Genomic DNA, 22,436 nt, shown 5'->3' with positions numbered 1-22,436 from the left:
GCTAGTTCAAGCAAATCTGGGCAACCTGAATTGGGCCCAGTGTGCCCAGACTGAAACCAAACTCTGCCCTTATTTGCACTCATGTAAATCTGGAGTAACTTCACTGAACTGGATTATTTCCACCTGCAGCCTACCCCAGATCTGCACACACATGTTACCTTCCACGTGAAGATCTCCCCATTCTCCTATTGGGGGGCAGCTGCTTTAAACGTGAAATTTTCAGCGCTCAGCATTGCCCTAACCCTGCTACCATTGAAATTAAGAGAATTTAAATTGACTTCACCGGGAGCAGAGTTAGGCCAATGCTGAGCACTTCTGAAAATCCCATGCTAAATATTCACAAACTACTGAACCAGTTTTCTTCAAACTTGCCTTGTTCGGTAGATCCCATTGATATTTAATCAAGCCAAGCCTGATGACTGTAAGTAGTGTGGTACAATTCACTTTATGATGGTTCTATAGGAAACACCAATTTTTTTGTATTTTGTTAACTGATAAATAATAAGAGATAATATTTTAAGGCATACAAACAAGGGAACACAGCTGAACACTTAATTGTAACATTGCATTTCCACACTTCAGTAATTTATTACTCAATATCAGCATGGTACTAATAGTAGTTTTGAGGGTTTTCTTGTATAGAGTATTTATAATTTCACTGAAAGTGTGAAATCTGTGTATGATGATTCTTTCGAGGCAAACAAATCTGAATTGGTGCATTCTACTCCAACCTTCTTCATCCCTTTCATGTCCACATTCTCTTCCTAGAACTATTGCATGATAAATAAAGTATTTCATATAATTATTCCTTCCCATTTGGGTTACTTTGTACTTTCTCACAAAACTTGTTAAAAAGATGATTTCTGTCTTTGAATCATAGAAGCATGGAATATCAGGGTTGGAAGGGACCTCAGGATGTCAGCTAGTCCAGCCCTCTGCTCAAAGCAGGACCAATCCCCAACTAAATCATCCCAGCCAGGGCTTTGTCAAGCCTGACCTTAAAAACCTCTAAGGAAGGAGATTCCACCACCACCCTAGGTAACGCATTCCAGTGCTTCACCACCCTCCTAGTCAAAAAGTTTTTCCTAATATCCAACCTAAACCACCCCCACTGCAACTTGAGACCATTACTCCTTGTTCTGTCATCTGCTACCACTGAGAACAGTCTAGATCTAAATCCTCTTTGGAACCCCCTTTCAGGTAGTTGAAAGCAGCTATCAAATCCCCCCTCATTCTTCTCTTCTACAGACTAAATAATCCTAGTTCCCTCACTCTCTCCTCATAAGTCATGTGCTTCAGCCCCCTAATCATTTTTGTTGCTCTCCGCTGGACTCTTTCCAATTTTTCCACATCCTTCTTGTAGTGTGAGGCCCAAAACTGGACACAGTACTCCAGATGAGGTCTCACCAATGCCGTTCCTCGATCTGCTGGCAATGCTCCTACTTATACAGCCCAAAATGCCGTTAGCCTTCTTGGCAACAAGGGCACACTGTATCCAGCTTCTCGTCCACTGTAACCCCTAGGTCCTTTTCTACAGAACTGCTGCCTAGCCGCTCGGTCCCTAGTCTATAGCAGTGTATGGGATTCTTCCATCCTAAGTACAGGACTCTGCACTTGTCCTTGTTGAACCTCATCAGATTTCTTTTGGCCCAATCCTCTAATTTGTCTAGGTCCCTCTGTATCCTATCCTACCCTCCAGCATATCTACCACTCCTCCCAGTTTAGTGTCATCTGCAAACTTGCTGAAGGTGCAATCCACACCATCCTCCAGATCATGAATTTGAAACTGTCTCAAATCTAGTTTGGATTATTAAAAAATCAGCAGATCAAATGGAGAAGTTTGATATAACTGAAAAATTACTCTAAAGATCAGCTGAGAACTAATATGGAGCCTAAATATATCTTTTTAAAGTACAAGATCTCCAATGGATTCATAGGAAAGCTTGTATGGCAATTGCTGATGTGAATTATGGCTTGTATCTAACATGGCAGTTTCTCTACCTTCAAAAATATTGTGTACAATACATTTATTGACTGTTCACATTCAGGTTGTTACAGGTTAAAAAATCATCCTCTCTGTAAATCAGACTGTTAATTTCCAAAATATTAACTAAATCCTTTTTTTATTTCCCCATTTTTGTTTAAACTTCATTTTTTAAATCCACCATGGCATTCGTGGGATTCATGTTTTTTTCTTTTGATGCCTGCGATGAACCACAGGATGTGAAGCATTTATTGACTATATTATATAACTTGTCATTCTACAGCTATCAGCAACTATGCCTGGCCAGCTTCAAGTGAATTTCTTCACAGAGTGAGCAGTGCAGCTAATCACGACATCCATCTTTATCTTAAGATGAGATCATTATCTATAATAAGACACCAATTGTAAAGAGAGGAGTTCCAGCTCAAGAAAAGGCATTTTCTGCTACCTGCTTTCCACCATTCTAGGACTGTGGGGTTAGCTTCCTGCCAGAAAGTAGAGAGAAAGAGTCAAAGCTTTAAACACATAAAAATCTGTTAAGCATCATCTCATTGTTTTTTTCATCGGTCCTGATTTTCTTTATCCTCTTTTCAGATCTGTCTGTGTCTGTCTGTCCTGTGCTTATGAAAGATATCAGACAGCCCCAAATACTGACATTTGGGTTTTATCTACAGAACTGGTACAGCAGAGGGAGCAAGCTTCCTTCAGATTATTTAGTCCATCTGCTTCAACCTTGGCTTGGACCTTTAGGAGAGAGAGAATACTTCAGTCTAAAACTGTGGTTCCCAAACTGGCTTTTGGGAACCACTGAGGGTTCGCGAAATGTTACGGGGGGCGAGGGGGGTCCTCAGGAAAAAAATCCCTAATGGTGGACAGAGTTGTCCCTAGGGATCCCGGGCACCATGGGGCCAGCAGCCCAGAGCCCCTGGACTTCCAAGAGCTAAGCAGATCAAAGCAAGCATATCTATCACTCTGAGGAGATTTAAACTTCAAGACTGCTTATAAGAAATGGAAAGGGAGGTGGATATTTTTTGCAGTTTTTAAAATTAAATAGGCAGCTGGTATTGTTTTAAAAATTATTGTGAAGAACAAGTTTAAGCTTTGTTGTAACGTGTGTTGTTTGCCCGGACTGCTCAAGACCTGAATGCTCATTGTTTTCCCTTCTTTCCCAAGCTCTTCCACTGGGAGATTGAATAAAGTTAATATCAAATTTTATATTAGAGAATTAGTGAGAGGCTGTTTTGTTTGTTTTGTTTTATTCATGGGCCAAGTAGAAGAGAGGTTCATTTGAATTGTTTCAGGGATTATCCCCTTTCCGTTCTGGACAGTTGTGTGTGTGTAAATGTATTTATTTGCCTGCCTGCCTGCCTGCATCTTTAGAAGCAATGAGGATTTAGAAAATGGTGTTAGCCATTCGATGAAGGGAGGGAATGAGATCTGTGTTTTAAAAAGAGGGCTTGATCTTCAGCTGCTCTGCCTTTCCACCTCCCTTGTTTCTAGGCAGCCAGGAGTAGAGCCAGCCCAAGCATAAGATAGAACAGCTCCAGGGCTGGTCTAACACTGGCTGGCAGGGTCTCCTAGAGGCCATTCTGGCCTAATATGCCCAAAACACAGCAAGATCTGGGCACACGCCATACAGATGCATCTCCATTTCAGACTATCTTGACATATCCACTACACAGAGATAGTGAGCAGGTGGCCTAAAGCCTGCTACCTGGAGAATCCTTAAATCAGGGGAATTATCAGCTGCTCCCATAAAGCAGCTTTACATCCTCTTTGAACTGCTGGAGAGGTGCGAATGGGATTAGTGTGGGCTGAACATGTGGCCCAATGTTTGGGAAATATATAAAAAGGGTAGACTTGCTTGAGAGTAAGCCATTTATTCATATTTTTCACTTCAACAAAATTAGTGACCTGAAAATATGATTCATTCTGGGGAGGTTACATTTGTGACCTGAGGCATCTTAAATTTATGCCACCGTGATTGAATCCATACACAGAATCATAGAAATTGGAAATGAAAAAATCCAGTCCAACCCCTATCAATGCACGATTGCTCCATAAAGTAGATTGTCAAGTGCTTTGTCCCATCTGGTTATTAACATGTATTATTATTAATAATATAACTTGGATAGCACCTTAACTTTAAATATACTGTATAAATATAGGATATGACTCTGCAAAACTGTTTAATAGGCTGGCAGGAGATGTTCCTACTGGAAAATGATAAGTGGATTTTATTGACTCACTGGTGAAGGTGGGTCAGTAACCCACCTGGATATTAAAGAGGTCAGAGTGGCTGAGTAGTTCTTGGGGAGGAACTCTGAGCCTCAGAGTGGATTGTGGAGGAGCTTGTCTAGATTAATTTAAAGTAACCATGAATAAAGTCAGACGGGGATATGTTTGGATCACATGGTGGAAGGCTCCTACTCACAACTTACTCTTAAAGAAGCTAGTTGAGGTGTTCACTGGACCATTAATTTTGAGTAAGGGCAGGTCTACACTACAGCCAGGATCGACGCTCTGAGATCAATCCACCGGCAGTCCATTTAGCAGGGTCTAGTGAAGACCCACCAAATCGACAGCAGATGGCTCTCCAGTCGACCCCTGTACTTTACTACCGACGAGAAGAGTAAGGTAAGTTGATGGGGGAGTTTCTCCTGTTGACCCCCTCAGTGTAGACCCTGCGGTAACTCGACCTAAGGTACGTCGACTCCAGCTATGTTATTCACGTAACTGGAGTTGTTTAGCGTAGGTCGACTTACCGCAGTAGTGTAGACATAGCCTAAGTCTTGGAACACTGGGGAAGTTCCAGAAGTCTGGAAGAACACTAATGTGCCAATATTTTAAAAGGGGAAATGGAGTGACCTGGGTAATTATAGTCCTGTCAGTCTGACAACAATCCCAGAGCAGCTGATATGGGATTTTTTAAATAAAGAATTAAAGGAGGGTAATACGGTTAATGCCAATTAACATAGGTTTATGGAAAATATATCCTGTCAAACTAATTTGATTTTTTTATGAGATTACAAGTTTGGTTGATAAAGATTATAGTGTTGATGTTATAGACTTCTCTAAAGCATTTGACTTGATACCACGCAACATTTTGATTAAAAAATTAGAACAATATAAAATTAACACGGCACACATTAGATGTATTAAAAGCTGGCTAACTTATAGGTTTCAGAATGTGATTGTAAATAGGGAATCATCATTGAGCAGGTGTGTTTCTAGGGATTGGTTCTTGGTCCAACTCGATTGAATATTTTTATCAATGCCCTGGAAGAAAACATAAAATCATCACTGAAGTTTGCAGATGACACAAAAATTGAGGGAGTGGTAAAGAAGGAACAGGACAGGTCACTGATACAGAATTATCTGGATTGCTTGGTAAGTGGGCATAAGCAAACAATATGTGTTTTAATATGGCTGAATTTAAATGTGTACATCTAAGAACAAAGAATGTAGGCCACACTTACAGGATGGGAGACTCTATCTTGGGAAGCTGTGATTCTGAAAAAGATTTGGGTGTTGTGGTGGATAATGCACTGAACATGAGCTCCCAGTGTGTTGCTGTGGCCAAAAGAGCTAATGCAATCCTGGGATGCATAAACAGGGAATCTTGAGTAGGAACAGAGAGGTTATCTTACCTTTGTATTAATTACCACTGCTGGAATACTGTGTACAGTTCTGGTGTCTGCAATTCAAGAATGATGTTGATAAGTTGCAGAGGATTCAGAGAAGAGCCATAAGAAAGATTAAAGGATTAGAAAACATGCTGTAAGTTGTAGATTAAAAGAGCTCAACCTCATAGATTTTAAGGCTTTAAGGCCAGAACGGATCATAGTGATCATCTAGTCTGATCTCCTGCACATGGCAGGCCAAAGAACCTCACCCACCTACTCCTGTAGTAGACTCCTAACCTCTGTCTGAGTTACTGAAGTCCTCAAATCATGATTTAAAGACTTCAAGTTACAAAGAATCCACCATTTACTCTGCCAAATATCAGATCAGTTAGACCCTGAGCATTTGGGCAAGACCCACCAGGCAGAGACGTGGGAAAGAATTCTCTGTAGTAACTCAGAGCCCTCCCCATCTAGTGCCCCATCTCTGGCCACTGGGGATTTTTACTACAAGCTGTCGCAGATGGGCCACATACGATTGTAGGCAGTCTCATCATTCCATTCCCTCCATAAACTTATCACGCTCAGTCTTGAAGTCAGTAGGTTTTTTGCCGCTGCTGTTCCCCTTGAAAGACTGTTCCAGAACTTCACTCCTCTGATGGTTAGAAATCTTCATCTAATTTCAAGCCTAAAGAGATTGATGGCCAGTTTATATCTATTTGTTCTTGTGTCAACATTGGCACTTAACTTAAATAACTCCTCTCCCTCCCTGATATTTATCCCTGTGATGTATTTACAGAGAGCAATCCCCTCAACCTTCATTTGGGTACGCTAAACAAGCCGGGCTCCCAGAGTCTCCTCTCATAAGGTAGGTTTTCCATTCCTCTGATCATCCTATTTATCTCAACGCAGAGAAGATTAAGGGATGACTTGATTACAGTATATAACTACCTAGATGAGGAACAAATATTTGATAATTGGCTCTTCATTCTAGCAGAGAAAGGTATAACTCTATCCAGTGTCTAGAAGTTGAAGCTCGACAAATCAGACTGGAAATAAGGCAACACATTTTTAACAATGAGGATAATTAATAATTGGAACAATTCCAAGAGTTGTGGTGGATTCTCCATCACTGGCAACTTTGAAATCAAGAGTGGCCGTTTTTCTATAAAATATGGTCGAGGAATTATTTTGAGGAAGTTCGCTGCTCTGTGTTATACATGAGGTCAGAATAGATGATTGCAATGGTCCCTTCTGGCCTTGTAATCTGTGAATCTTATAAGCAATCCTCACTCAAGTCATCCCACTGAGGTGAATGGGACTACTTGTAAGAGCAAAGACTACTCTTGTGAGTAAGATTTGTGCAGGATATGGCCCATAGGGTAATTCGCATTCTCTGCTCCAGTGATCTCAAAATCTAAGATTGTCGAGACAAATAAATTCAAGACATTGGAAAACAAGAGAAGACAAGGAATAAATTTTGTGCACTTTGTAAATAGTTGAACACAAAGGGACAGATTGTGCCAATTAGGCACGGGCCTAAATTAGGGGTGGGACAACAGTCATACTGTCCCCAGGCACAGGAGAGACTGTGACATGTCTATGCTTGTTTTTCCTATTAAAAAAAACTTGGTATCAGCATATAGTCTAATTATATATATCAATTCCAGTAGCATAATGAGCATTGATGTGCAATAATGCTTTGCAATTCTAAGCCTTGCATCCTGCTACAAGGTAAGTAAACTTTATTCACAGGTCACAATTTTGGGGAACTAAGACAAAGACAAGTTAAATGGCTTCTGCAATTCTACAATGACAAGCTTTTCATTTGGTGGCGTTTTTAAAGCTCTGTGTTCACATATGTGCAATGTTTGCTAAAGGTAGCAAAGGTTGGGGATTTGAAACAGCTTGTTTGACTCTTGAGGCGTCTTGTTGTCAGCTAGTACAGTCTTCAATATTTGTATATTACTGCCAGTTCTTCCAGAGTACTGAAACACAAATAAACTGTAGCAGACTCTAATTTGTGAGGAGCTTCTAGTTTAGTATATGTGGGACTTAAAGTGGAAATGGCTATGCCGTCCTTTGTTTTTATCAAACCTTACCTCCCCCAACTGCTTGCAGAAGAGCAGGGCAGATGAGTAGTACAAGATTTGCACATTTTCAACAATGAGGACTGACAGCTGCGGTAATGGTTATTAGCTCACAGGAGATAGTGCAGGTGTACTGCCTTCCCTACAAATGCACACATCTTTACATTCCTAAGATGACTGCCTTTTAGGTCTTGTCAGGAGAAATTTCTGTTGTCAGAGGATCAAGAGTCTCTATTGACTAATAGTCTTGGATATGTGCAGCAACAAAATGCTGATGTTTATTACCAGAGTGATATTCTGTGGAACTGTGGGCACTTTCCAGTATAGATTTTTAACCCACACACTTCCTGGGTGTGGTATTCTGTCCCTTCTAGTGGCACTGAGACCACTTAGAGATTAATGAGTCTGTTACAGCCTCAGATAAGGGCTAAATGGCTTTTAACTCATGCAGTAGAGGCTCAGGCATTTAGCTGCAGAGGTCCCAGTTTCAATCCTGGCCACCGAGGTCTGTCAGTGTTACAGACTCACTTGCAAAAGCCTGAGCTGTTTTCTTTGTTAGCATGAATTATTGCAAATACATGGTAATTTTTGTTACTCAGACGGTTCAGTCCCTCAGCCCCAGTGTTCTGAAATATTTGGGACCTTGTCTGAGCTACAAAATAGAGCCATTGCTGACAACAGTTTTTTTCAGCTGAAGTGGTGCTGAGCACAGTTTGTCTACACTTGTCTACAGTTGAACTTGGCCTGTGTTCAGCAGTGGTTCAGCTGAAAACTTGGTTAGCGTCTCTTATCAGCAACAGTTCTATTTTGTAGATCAGACAAAGGCCTAAGACTCTGTAAAATGTAAAGCTTTGCTATGTTATCATTGTGTGCAAATTGGCTTGACTACAAATTGACATTTTTCAAGATACATCTGAAAATGTTCAGTAATTCAAATGCTTTACCCAGAATCTTGTGGCTTGTTGCATTCTCACTTAGTGTGACGTTTGAGATAAGAAACTCTTGTTTGCAACCAATATCTAACTGAATGCATATTTACAAATTAAAAAATGGGTAATATTAAAGGGTTTGTATCGGCACGCATGACTGCTGATTATTGCTATTATCTGCTAATATTATTGACTTTCTGGGTTGTCACCTTGTATGCTATCATTAATCAGCTGTCTGTATATTTCATATGCAGTATCAGGGTGCTGGCTTCTGAACAAATATGCAATTTGTGGTAGTAATTTATCCGTAGGCAGATACAAATTTACTAAGGGGTATTTCCTAGATGTTTTGTGTTTGATATCTGGTAAGATGATCTTTTTGTTTTTTACACACTGTCCCTCGATATAGATCTCTCTGCACAGGCAGGGCTGCTGTAAGCTTCCAAATACGATCTCCTGCCAAAGCCTGATATGACAACTATGTGAAACAGCACAGAGAGGTTGAGAGGCTCCTCCTTCCCTCCCTCTGGAACTGCCTGCGTTAGTAACCATCTGTAGATAATGCTGACTTGTGATCTTATTTCATAGACATATATAATCAGTGATTCCAGGATTCAAACTCAAAGGCATTGCCGTTGACTAATATTAGACCTGGCACAAGCAATACTATCAGCTACCTCTCCACTGCCCATAGGCAGGCATTGACAGTTTGCCATTTCAGTTTTGATGTGCTGCAACAGCATGTTTTCCAAATCCTATGTATTTTTAAAACAGGTTTGAAAGGAAGGCTTGGATTTTTTTAGTTTATGCAAGCTAAGTTAGTTTCCTAACTGTAAAACACCATGTTCAGTGGAAAATGTGATTAAAATTGCAATTTGATTTCTGTAAATAGTGCTTCTTGTAATTTGTAAAAGAGGGGGTTGTTTTATTTAAATGAATACCTTTAAAAATCCTGCTTGCAGACTACATTGTATTAATTTTGCAGGTTTAGTGTTCTGAGAAACAGAATAGCTGTTGAGCGCTGTTGCTGCAGGCTCTCAGGAATGTCAGTCACAGAACATTCCTTCCCTGGGCAGCCAAGTTTGGAAGTCAGTTAATTCCTGGGTGCAAAAGAGTGTGTCTGTGTGGAGGGGAGACAATGAGAACAGAAGGCTTTGTTTTCCGTGTCTGTCTATAACAACACTCGGTGAAAGCATCTCCTTTCATCCTGCAGAAGACAGGTAAAAGACAGCTGAATGAATCTGTATTAGACATCTAATCTAAGAGGAAGTAGAAAAATCGTGGGGGTGAGGATGGGGGTGGAGTGGCAGGGGAAGAGAGAAAAGGAGTGTACCAGAGTGCCTGTGATTGGTAAGCTTTGCAAAGGCATCTGCCAGCCGGACTTCAGTGGAATGTGAAACCAAATCATTTACAAGTTAAAGATAGACACAGAATACACAGCATGTTGAGCCAGGATTAAATTCACCCCTCTCTGCCGAGCTTCTCACAGAGTTCTGTTTTGTCAGCTTTCCTCTGTCTACGTTAAGGACTTTATTAGTACTTCTTTAAATATAAAACAACTCTGGATTCATTGGAATTATTAAGGTGGCATAGGAAATCATGGTGCATACTGAAGGGTAAGTAGAAAATTGTCTTTTGGATACAACTTCATTACAGCAAGTTCATGGGGCTTTTCTGTCTTGGGATTCATGACAGTTCAGCAGTATATTTAAGATGAGATATGTTTTTAGGTAATGTTCCTTGTTGCCATTCATGACTTATTTGGATTTTATGTTTCAGTGAGCTGGAATTACACAACTGTACTTGTTTTGACATGTTTAATACATTTTACACTTTCATAATCTCAGCTTTATAACTGTGAATGGAGTTTTCCTGCGATTTTTTCTCTACCCATACTTTTAGTCTATTCATTGGTAAGATTTGCTGTTTGTTGTAAATCGTGCTTCACCAAAGTTGAAATAACCTTATTTTTCCATGGTTAGAAGGAAGGTAATCATTACTGTAGTGTTCTTGTGATTGTGAATTGTTCATTGTTTCATTTATCTGCCATTTTCTAATGTGTAAATTGTGAACACAACACAGGTTTCATTACTTACGCTAGTCCTCTTGTCTCCTTTCCCCCCTCCCTGCAAATGCTATTACTTGTCATTGTATAGCTTTCACTGTGGGCTGTTTTTGTTTTCTCTGAACAAAGTCATTTTTAGGTTAATTCAAAAATATGGTGATATTTCCTTAAAAAGTGTGGAAATATAGAAAGGTTTAGGATGCCATTGTTCGGTTTAACAATTTATCAAAAATAAGTAGGTACTATATCTCACAGATGTGCCGTTTTATTGAGCAGAGATACTTTGAGCTTTTGTTTAAATAATTTCTTATATGTTTCTGACAAAGCTGATGGTTTTTGTATGAGACAAAATGGGCTTTTTAGTATCAGAAAGTCAGCAAGGCGTTTGTTTCCTAGTAAGAACTTATATTCCAAGGATTTCATATAAAACTGATATTTTATCAGAATTTTGGAAGTGCATTTTTCAGCATACTGTGTGCAAATTTGACTTTTGTAAAATGTAACTCCTGGCTTAAACTTTTGAGTCAGCATACCCAAACTTATACAGAATTTCTTTGGCATAAATGCTGCCCATAATAGTCGTGGGGAGCAGGGTACTTTTTATAGAGAAATAAAAATCCTGCCATTGTTGCTTATAAACAGAGTGTAGCTTAAGAGTTATTTAATGCTACAAGTCAGTCTTTGGCTTGCAAAATATACTGAGCTGCACTTCACTGAAATAGAAACATATCTCTTTCATTCGAAGGAAAGATGAGGTACCTAGTAGCTGTTACCCCTTTGCTGATTGACTCATTTCATTTATATCAGTCAACTTTGCAGAATTTTATAATATCGTTGGAATTTTTTGTGTCAGCAAGTCAAATAAAAGATAATTTCTGCTTTGATTATGTAGGTTGTATTGAATTGCATGAATTAAATCAAGAGGTGGGGGCGTGGGAGAAACTGCAGAACTCTTAAGGCAAATCTGAAAACAAATGTAAGAGGAAGTAATGACAAATACACTACTGTGGTGTTGGGGCAGATGCTCAGCATTGAAGTCCGTGGAGCTATGATGGTTCACACCCACTGAGGATCTGTCCCATGGAGCTCTTGTAGCTAGGTCTTATTCTACAATGGTTATTTACATTATAGCATCATTGTAAAAAAGTATTATTTCTTAGCTGATGAAACATAAAGGAACAGACGTAACCTTGACAAGAAAGGATGGTATTGGGAGTGAAGCAATGAACTGGGACATAGGAGATCTCTGTGTCTTTGGACAAGTCATATAATCTCTTAAAGCCCCTGTGAAAAGAACAATAATACCTTTCTCACATACTTTGTCCATTTTGTCTATTTAGATTGCAAGATCTACGGGCCAGGAACTGTCTTTTACAGTGCCTAGCACAATAGGGTTCTGTTCTCAGGTGGGGCCTCAAGGTACAATTGTAATACAAATATAAAAAGAGACTAGGGTTGTTGGCTTTCTAGATGAGTGTGTGGATTTCTGTGTTTTTTTGTTAGCTTCCAAACTTGAAAGAGGGAGGCTGACAATTAGAGCTGAGAGAAAATCAGAATTTCCATCTCTTGAGAAATTCTGATGTTTTAATAATTTTGTTTTCATCTCAAATTGGGATGAAAAATGTTGATATTTCAACTTGTCATGGAACAAAATATTCCTAAAAATGTTGAAAACATGAAACATTTTGTTTTGACATTTTTGATCAAAATCAAACTTTATGGAGAGACAAGGTGAGTGAGGTAATATCTTTTATTGGACCAGCTTCTGTTGGTGTGAGAGAGAAAATTTTGAGTTACACTGAGCTCTTCTTCTGCATCAAACATTTTGACGTTCCCAAAATATTTTGCTTCAGTTTGTTGAATGTTTTATTTTGAGTCAGTTCAACATTAAATTTCATTGCTCTGTTGTGGTGTTTTGCCTCACAGGAGTTGTAGTACTGAAGCATGATATCCCCATTCTTCCTTATGGGTGAGGCTCCTTGCCTGGACTATCACCCATGAAGCATCCACAGTCACGTAACACCCATGATGCACCATACAGCTTTGTCAGAGGGAAGTCCATATTGCATCCTGGGAGATGTAAACCCCTAAGGAATCTAGCCCATATGAGAGAATGGGAGCCAAAACTACAACTTCCACGAGGCAATGCTCACAATAGAGAAATGTGTGGGTGGGGGTTTACACATTAAACATTTTGGGTCAGTTCAACACAATGAAATATTCCAAATTCGGTTGAACTCACTTGAAACAAAATATTTCATTTAGAGTTTTCCAATGAAAAATTGAGAATTATTGACAAAATTGAAATTTTCCAATGGAAAATTTTGATTGTGCAGAAACTGCATTTTTCTGTTGGAAAATCGTTATGATGGAAAAATCCTGACCGGCTCTGCAGATAATATTGTAGTGAACCAGCTGGTTTATATGTGTTTTACTGAGCTCTAGTGGAAGGGATTAACTATTGCTGTAACTTTGCAATGCTGTCACCTAGTGAAGATTCTCTGTCTTGAGTAGTAGAGACTTGTGCTTTTGGAGCAGGAAGTTCACCATGGAAGTCACCATGAACTTCTGAATGGCTATGGTGTGAGACACAGGGAGAACCATGCAATCCAAAGTGGCTATGGATTAGTTATATTTTGTATTAAAGTCTATTAATCCAGTCCATGAGAACCACCCACTAGCTGCAGTGTAGGAATATGAAAATCCTTCTTCTCTGGGTTCCACTTTCACATCTTTTCTTTTCGCCCCTGCATTCTCCCTTTCCCTCCTCTGCATACTTTCTCTTCCTTCCTTGGTACTTTATGTAACTCTTCCTTTCTTTCTGGCCCCAGATCTTCCACTCACTATGTCCCTGAGTGTCTTAAACCGCTTTTTGCCTTTTCCCTCACCGTCACTATGGTTAGCTGAGCACCAAGTATAAGGTGCCTGGAGGTAACAGGAGTTTTTTTAGGAGTCCACTGCTCATATCTAGGTTCCCAACATCTTCAGAAATTGATGTGTAAGACGGAAATGGATCCTTGACAATGCAGGTATTTGTTCTGGGCCTCAGTGCCCCTAAAATACCTCTGCAGTAACCATTTCCTTCGGTATTAACAAATTCTACTCTGAGAGCTGGTGCCATGTTTATTTTGGCAGGATCTGACAGGCAGTGCCTGCTGGGGTTCACTGCATCCTGGAGAATCTCAGATTTATAAACTCAGAGGTATTTCCTTACAGTCTCAAACTATGATGCCTACATGGCCATCTTTCTAATCCCTGATTCAATGTGCTTTCTCAATTCCATTCACGAGAGAGAGATCACCACTGAAATCCCTCCATCCATCAAGTGGTTTTCAATTTCTGACTGGTTATTGATCAGATTGTTTTTGTAGCAAGCAATGAGGTACTTCCTGAGCTAGCTTGCTGACTTGATGCTAATTTATTAGGGGGCAGGACATGAAAGTATAATGAAGCCTCCCATTAATGGGATGCTAAATATTACAGTTGTGGTAGGTGAGAGAGATCCTAATAGGCTTTGTTTTGGGGGGGAAATGTAACCGAGACAGCAAAATCTGAGTCGATGAACTCAGATTTTGCTGTCTCTGTTTGAGTCCTGGCTTGGTATGTCATCTCTTATTGTATCTGGCAGTAACAACAGGATTTTGGGATCTTTTCAAAGAACCAAGATCACAATGGATAAGCTGTGAAAATAGTCCCTCTGAATATTCACCTATGTATCTTAGTATCATGGATCTGTGTGCTGAATTGTACCATTTCTGAGGCAGAACTGTTCAATGGGATGAAGTGAGCTGTAGCTCACGAAAGCTTATGTTCAAATAAATTTGTTAGTCTGTAAGGTGCCAAAAGTACTCCTTTTCTTTTTAGGCACTAGACTGAGAGTCAGGGTTTATGTTTCTGTCTTTGGCTTTAGGCAGGTCACTTAACTAATTTGTGCCTCAGTTTCCTCTTCTGTAAAGATGAGGATCATTAAGTTTGCCCAGCTTTGTAAAGTGCTTTGAAACCTATGGCTGAAAAACACTTCTTTTTTTTTATTATCACAATAAAACCCCTCTCCAATAATATGCTTTGCTGTACAGTTGTCAAAGCTTGGGCACTGCACTGTAATATAAAGAGAAGGAAGTGTATAATACTGAAGTTTTATACATGTAATTAGACTTAAAAACACATGCTTGAGCTCTGACATGGTAACCTGTTTTTTGAAAGAGAACTAAGGCAAAACAGAGGAGAATCCATCTGGGTTATCAGAGCTACCCTTTGAGTAGCCATTAACAAATCAGAAGAATGATTTGCAGATAAAATTAGTCAACAAGCTTATCCTGACTTGCCACATTTTAAAAATATAATATTTTAACAAGAATGAATACTTTCTACTGGCTATTACCTTTTCTGCCACTGTTCCTACATGATGGGATGTTTTCTTTGGAAAGCGAGCAAGCACACTGGCATTACACTGGAATGTTCTTGATTCCTAGGAGATTTTCAGGCCAGGAATGTGTTGGCTGCAGCTCCGTATTTTTATGTTTCTCATCTGTACCTGAGGGAGAGAGATACTGTGTCATTCATTTTAAATAAAAATGAATCTCCATTCCTTGGTGGTCATGGCTCACTCTTTGTTCCTGTAAACTGACATCAAATTGACCGCTATTACTAAAAAAACCCACTCTGTTAAACAGGGCCGTACCCAGCCAATTTGGTGCCCTATGCAGCCCCCCTGCGTAGGGACTGTGTGTGAACCCAGGCCTCCCCGGGTGGGTGCGGGGGCGCTGGGGCAGAGCAGGGGCGGGAGGAGGTGGGGCTGGGGCAGAGCAGGGGCGGGCACCATGGGGAAGAGGTGAAGCAGGGGCTGGAGCAGCGTGCAGCTGTGCAGGGCACCAGGAAATTTTGTGCCCCAAATTTCCTGGTGCCCTACGTAGCTGCATACTTTGCATATGGATCGGGATGGCCCTGATGTTAAATTGCACAGGCAACCTTAATGTGGGCATTTCCTAACTTTTGAGTTCTTGACTTTGCAACCTTAACATTCTATGTAACATAGTGTCTTTAAACATAATTTTATATTTAAAAAAAAAACCCTGAAGAAACAGAAATTCTATCATAGGTCAATGAAGTTCTGTGTAACTTGGGTCATAAGCAGGATTTGGACCATTGTACCCACAGCACAGACTTCTACTTGAATTAATGGAGTCTCTGATGCCCTCCCTGTGGACGAGCGCTAAAGAGGGATGAAACACTTACTTTGCCAGTGAGACTCAGCATGCCTGGATTCAATTCCACATCCTGGAGTGGAGTGAACTCTAGTGACTCTTCTGCCTCTGTGCCCCCAGCCTGTCTGTCTTCCCCTGCACCTATTCTGTCCCCCTCCCATCACCACCCCCACCCCGGTTCCTGTTCCTCTTCCCCCAGTGCTCCTGCCCTGCCCACCGCCTTCCAGCTCCTGCCTCCCTTCCACTTTGTTCCTGTATATCCCCAAGCTCCTGTCTCCCTTCTCCTCTGCTGTCTCTCGTCTTCCCTCACCATTCCTTATAGGGTTGCCAACTTTGGTTGGGTGAATTCCTGGAGGTTTCATCACATCGCATTATCTTTAATGGAAGATTGATCTTTAATTCCTGGAGACTGCAGGCCAATCCTGGAGGGTTGGCAACCTAATTCCTTACCCTTCTGCATCTCTGGCTTTCCCCTTCTCCTTCACACTGCCTGTGCCCCTGTAGCAGAACCTCATTCAGAGCGTCTCCCTGCTCCCATTTCCAGTGTCCCACAGCTGCTGGGAGGAGCAATTTCAGGAAATGTCTGTCTCAATCCCTGCAGCTCTAGGCTGGAGCATATTCAGTGCAGATAATATTCAGTGAATTTAGCTGCCAAACTCTGAAAAGTCTCCAATGAGCATGTACAAACAGATTTTTTTTCAAAGCCTTATAACTTGGCCAAATTTGTTTTCATGGGGATGGCAGAAGACTCATCCCTAACATCAGGACAGCAGTCCCAAAAAATTTCAAGATCCTGATTCAAAACAAGGAGGCTTCTCAACAAAACAGTGGTAAGATTATTTTTTTTAACATGGACAAAACAATGTATTATTCTCTAACCTTCTTCTTAAAAATGGCTGAATTGTTTTAGCTTAAACTTTAGAAAAATTCAGTCTGATCCAGTCACCCGGATTGGGAAATTTCAGCCTGAATAGTTTGACAAAGGAATTGAAAACAGGGTCTTATAATGGGAAGTGTCAGGAATTCTTAACTATAGGTCGCTACCAGCTCCGCCTGTATTTTGTCTGAGATTTTAGGAAGTAAAGGAAGGAATCATGCCAGTCCAATAGGTAATAAATACAATCTATTGGGATAAATTGCCCAGGGAGGTTGTGGAATCTCCATCATTGGAGATTTTTAAGAGCAGGTTAAACCTGTCAGGGATGGTCTAGATAATACTTAGTCCTGCCATGAGTGCAGGGGACTGGACTAGGTGACCTCTCGAGGTCCCGTGATTCTGTGAATTTGTAAACTCTTACGAGGTTGTATCTGAATTAAAAATACTTACATGGAACAGCTAAATAAAGTGGTTGACCATGTCAGTTTTAGAGAGCCCAGGCAGATATGAGAGTTGTATATCCACTGCAAGGTTACTGAGACTCCTGAGATGGACGTTGAAATCCACCATTTGGAGGCCAAAGATTATTTTTCCATTTTCAACTGAATCCATGACAAAATGATGCATTTCTCTGGAAGATGTCAGACAGCATGGTCGTTGGAAAAGTGAGAACCACTTTAGGTAACTTCTCTGCATTGTGAATATAGTGCATCAAATACCATATAGTGATGAGTACATTATAAAGCAGATTTCCTTCTGAGTTTCAAAGTCACAGTAAAGAAGGTAACAACAAGCCAGCATGGGTAAGCCACTGACATGCCCTTCCTCCCCCACCACAAACACCTCCAACAGGCAAAATCACCAACGGGAACAAAGTCTTTTACACCTTAAGAATGACAGTCAACACTGACACCCCCTTCTACTCAACAAACCCCTACCAACCAACCAAAACCAGGACGTTAATAAAATCTAAAAAGTCAAAAATAAAACCCCTACCCTAAACAGAGATTTTGTTCCATTAATGGAGAAATGCTGGAACCTCCATGGCCCACTAGGGACTTTCCTAGTGAAAGGAAAGTGCTCATATGTGAAAGATGCTCACATACTACTGCGAAAACCTTAGACAGAAAGAAAAGGAAACCTTTGCTCTTTGGGGCAATTTAAACACACACCTGTCTTAATCTATTAAATTAGACATTTACAAAAGGCTGGAATTGAACTGTATGGGGGAGAGATTTTGGGCTCAGTCATCCTCATCTGTCCTGAGTTTACATTCAGTGCATTTAAAAAAGATTGTTTGGGGCAGAGGGAAAATGGCTGCAATCCACATATCTCCAGCTGGGATCTAAAATGGCCTCTGACATAACTGTGAGTAGCGTAGAGAGGCTACTCTAAATAGCTCCACTGGTTGAGGTTCAGGAAGAGTGTGTTGTGCTTGGGCATGCCATTGCTCTAACCTTAGGATGTCCACTTGGTTGGGGGAATCCTTCTCGGCAGCTTTCTGGCTGCTTTGTGCTTCTAAAGTAGCACACAACAGCCATGTCAGTGATTAAGCCCCGTGTCTGTTCCAGTATTTGAGAAGTCTTTTCGGGTATGTCTACACTGCCATTAGACACATGTGGCTGGCCCGTGCCGGCTGACTCGCGCTCACGGGGCTCAGGCCAAGGGACTGCTTTACTGCAGCATAGACATTCAGGCTTGGGCTGCAGTCTGAGCTCTGGAACTCTCCCACCTCACAGAGTCCTAGAGCCTGGGCTCCAGCCCCAGCCTGGATGTCTAAACCAGAATTAAACAGCCCCCTAACCCAAGCCCCGCAAGCCCAAGTCAGCTGGCATCAGGACAGCTGTGGGGTTTTAATTGCAGTGTAGACAGTACTGTAGTGAACAGTCTAGCACTTTCAGCAGCATGGCCTGTTTGATCTAAAAGGTCTCTTCCATCTCTAACTTCTATATCTGTATATATGCCTGTGCAAGCTGAGAAACCTACAGATTTATTAATGAGAAGCCCTTGCTCTAATTTGCGAGTAAATTAGCTTAATCTGTGCTGGTTTTGCTATTTAATATCGAGAATATATTCTCCAGGAAATGCGTATGTGATAAATAAAGAGACTAGATAATATATCAATACTCACTTCTTCCCTAAAATGGAAATATCTCCTTGCGTACAAGCTTCCTGCCTATTTAGTATTCATAACTGAGCATGCAAGCTACTGTATCAGCCAGCTACTGTGTTATGTCTATGGGATACTCAAGCTCTGGGATAAACCAAGCATAGATTAACCTGCTCTGACTGTACCTATTTCACAGGACATTAATTTTGCCCTTTCTCTGTTGCATGCCACTGTAAATGAATGTTAGGGTTTATAGTACACATAACCACATATACTGGTGAGCTCAATAAACAGGAAGGAAATAAAAATTGGATTCTTGTCCTTTGAAGAAAATATTTTAAAAAGCTTTTTCCACCCTATCTCAAGCTGATTAAGCACCAGAATGAAAGAGGTGAAGGTTGTTCAAATATTGGCCAAGTCCTTGCTGGATTTGTAGTGTTTTTGACTGTTTTATATAAGAGCTACAAAGAGATGCCTTTGAACACAAATCAGATTCTTTCATGAAACACCATTGCAACGGCACTCTTGGCTCACTATGAAAATACAAACTAGCAGCTTGGTTTGTTCCAGTTGAGAAGTGTACTCATAGCACTATGCTGATAGTTCCTGACGTTGGCAATAATGCTGCAAATTGAATCTGTTTTGTTGTTGTTGCTGCTATTCAACAAAACATATGCTCCAAAGTCAGGTTTCAAAGATCTCTGAGCAACATGTGTGGTACAAATGAACTGATGTGCACAGGAATTTAACTCTCATACACACTTCTCACTTTAAAAGTTATTTAGTTGGTCCTTACTAAGGTATCAAATTTCTGTCTTTGAAGTTCAGTTTGTATATGATCAGTCTCAAATATCTGTGGACACCAGTCTCTCAGCCACTTAATAAAGAATCCTGAATTTGAAACAAATCTGGGGATTCTTAAAATTAAATCCTGCCCCTTCTGAAATCAATGAGAGTTTTGCTGTTGATTTCTATAGGGCCAGAATTCCACCCATAGCTTCTGATCCTACAAACAGTGACGCACATGCTTAACTTCACTGCTGTCGCTCCAAACAGTGAAGCAAACAAGCAGCACACATTTTTAAAATTAGATTTAATTAGACGTGTGTTTTAGATTTTGATACTCCATTTAATGTAATGTTTCATTATTAAAAGAGGGAAGTGATTTTTTTCCAAATGTGTTTTCTGTTGACAGTGACCATATTATTTGAATTTAATATTCCCGACTGGTATAAACTTAAATTAAATAGTTCTTTAGGTTGTGGTAATACTCTATAGTAAAATTCATGTGTTCAGATCCTTAACTGATGTAAATTGGAATAGCTCAGTTGAAAACATTTAGCTCTTGGTTACACCAGTGTAAAGCCAGAGTAAATCCATTGACTTTAGTGATGTTACTTTGTACACTGGTGTGACTAAAGTCAGAGTTTGGCCTTTAAATGTACAGTATTTTGATGTAAAGGCTCGGTGCTGATCTTAGGTATGTGAGTTTACATGTTTCATGTGTCAAAATCTACAATTGCTTTTGAGCACGTTTGTGGCAGGTTTCTCTAACTCTGTAATGCTGTGTCTTGCATAAGAGGTAACCATACAGACGTGCAGTTAGAATGAAACCCATAGTACACAAGTGTCAGAATTTGGGCCCACAGGGCATCTGTTGTTAATAACCATATAATGTTATCTCTGACATTAGAAATATAATTAAATCAGAATAATTTGAAACTACCATTGGAGGAAGAGGACGGAGAGAAACTGTTTAATCCCCACTGCAACATGTTTTCATTGACCTACTGACGGTGGTGAAGAAAGTTTCCCTTCCCAGTACAACAAAATGGGTTTGCTCAGCAATTTTATAATGCAACTGCACACGAGGAGATTGGCTGATCCCACTAGTCCAGGAGGACTTGGAAAGGAGAATAATGTTATTTCAGACACTTAATACTAGGAAGTAGAATTTCTTGTCCAATCTGTAATATTGCTAACCTAAGCAGTGCAGCTTTAAACACTCGCTGATGAAAACAAAAGTATTGAGCAGAATAGGGGGAGCTCCAGTAAGTACAAAAAATATTTTGTTCTGGATAGGCAGAATATGTCAGGTGAGCTAACACCAGCAGAAAGCTGTATTACTATGTCAGGATCTTTCCCCATTGGTTTGGAAAAGTGAGTAGTTGATTGTGAACCCAATTTATGCAAGTGAACCTTCTACTGGCAATCACATTTTCATCCTCTTTATTTTCCTGGAGGTTAAATTCCTGTCTCTCCCATGATCTCTTTTCTCAAATACATTGCATTTTCAGTGTTTCCGTTGAAAAGCTGAAGTGAATAGGCTTGATTGAAGGTTCTGCTATTGTTTCTGGCTCCAGTTCAGTTAAGTAGCTAAGCTCATGCTTAACTTTTAAGTACATGAGTAGCCCCAGTGAATTCAGTGGGACCACTTACATGCTTAAAATTGGGCACATGCTTCAGTGCTGTAATGCAAAGCCTATGTAGGGTTGCCACTGGTAGCAATTTGTCCTGTATGATAACTATGTCATTATAATATGCACAATGACGCTGTCTGAATTCTTATTTATTCTTTTACATCCCGCAAAGCTTTGCTCACTTCAATAGCCCTTTGACTGCACTATGACCTCATGCATGAGTGAAGATTTGCAGAGTTGGGCACAGCCCCTGCAGGATGAAGGACAGACTTGCCCAACATAATGCTCCTTTGAAATTTAGAATAGGTGACATGAACATCCCTAATCCTGTCTGATGAGGCAGCCCACTTCCAGAACAGCACATCACAGTGCATATGCTTGGAAACCTACTGGCATAGCAAGGCTATTCCCCTCATAAAAACCTTAATTCTGCCATTTTTCCACAGCATGTGGGGTGCAGTCTGTTGTGTGCTTGGCTGCCCCCCTCCTGTGCGAGAGGCAACTGTATGTCAGAGCAGTTGTTTGTGTGTATGTAGTCTGCACTGGGACCCTGAAGATTGAAAGGTGCTATAGCAATGTCGTTATTTTGTTATGGTGTTAGCCCTTCTGAACCTTTATTGTGTCCTACACCCAAACTAAAATGACACAATGTGGGGCTCTGGCTGAGGGAAAACTTCTAAGCACGAAACTGTGCCTTTGAGTGCTCCTAAGTGCTACTGCCGGCCTAGAAGCTGCACAATGACCAAATAATGCTTGTGGCAATACCTGTTAAGTGCCGCTCCTAGGCTTGGGAGCAGATGTCTGATTCGTTTCTGGAAAAGTGAATATTAATTAACATTTTACAGATGCTGCATGGGCTCATAACAGTACTAGAAAAAAACAGAACCTGTGCAGGCTGTTTTCAAGGCTGCCTTGTGAATGGGAGACACCTGCACTGATTCAGGTCGATGGTTGCGTTAGGAATGATACGCAGACCTTTTGTGGCAACTGTGGAGATCCAGGTCAGTGCCTGTAAAAGGTTAATTAATATTTCCACCTTTGGGCATATTGCTGATGCAAAGTCGGCACAGGACAGGCTCTGTTAGCATTTTGAATGGTTTATGCTACACAGGCTATTTCACATGAGGAGGGTCT

The 22,436-nt window shown here is 40.6% G+C and overlaps 1 protein-coding gene across 18 annotated transcripts in view; it reads left to right on the top strand.

Annotated features, from left to right (window-relative positions):
- DTNA (dystrobrevin alpha) overlaps positions 1-22,436 on the top strand; it is a 298,132-nt gene that overhangs the window by 50,744 nt on the left and 224,952 nt on the right. For 13 of the 18 annotated variants that reach the window (XM_048840596.2, XM_048840588.2, XM_048840586.2 and 10 more), the window contains exon 2: positions 6,407-6,475. The exons of 3 other annotated variants lie outside the window; for them this stretch is intronic. In XM_048840596.2, coding sequence (XP_048696553.1) covers positions 6,407-6,475 — 69 coding nt within the window. Of the gene's footprint in view, positions 1-6,406; positions 6,476-9,706; positions 9,847-10,031; positions 10,243-22,436 lie in introns of those variants that run through there. 2 more of the 18 variants (XM_048840590.2, XM_048840589.2) reach the window with 2 other exon arrangements.

Source organism: Caretta caretta, chromosome 2 (assembly GCF_965140235.1).
Source record: "Caretta caretta isolate rCarCar2 chromosome 2, rCarCar1.hap1, whole genome shotgun sequence".
Taxonomy (NCBI): Eukaryota; Metazoa; Chordata; order Testudines; family Cheloniidae; genus Caretta; species Caretta caretta.
This window is presented reverse-complemented; position numbering and strand designations above follow the sequence as displayed.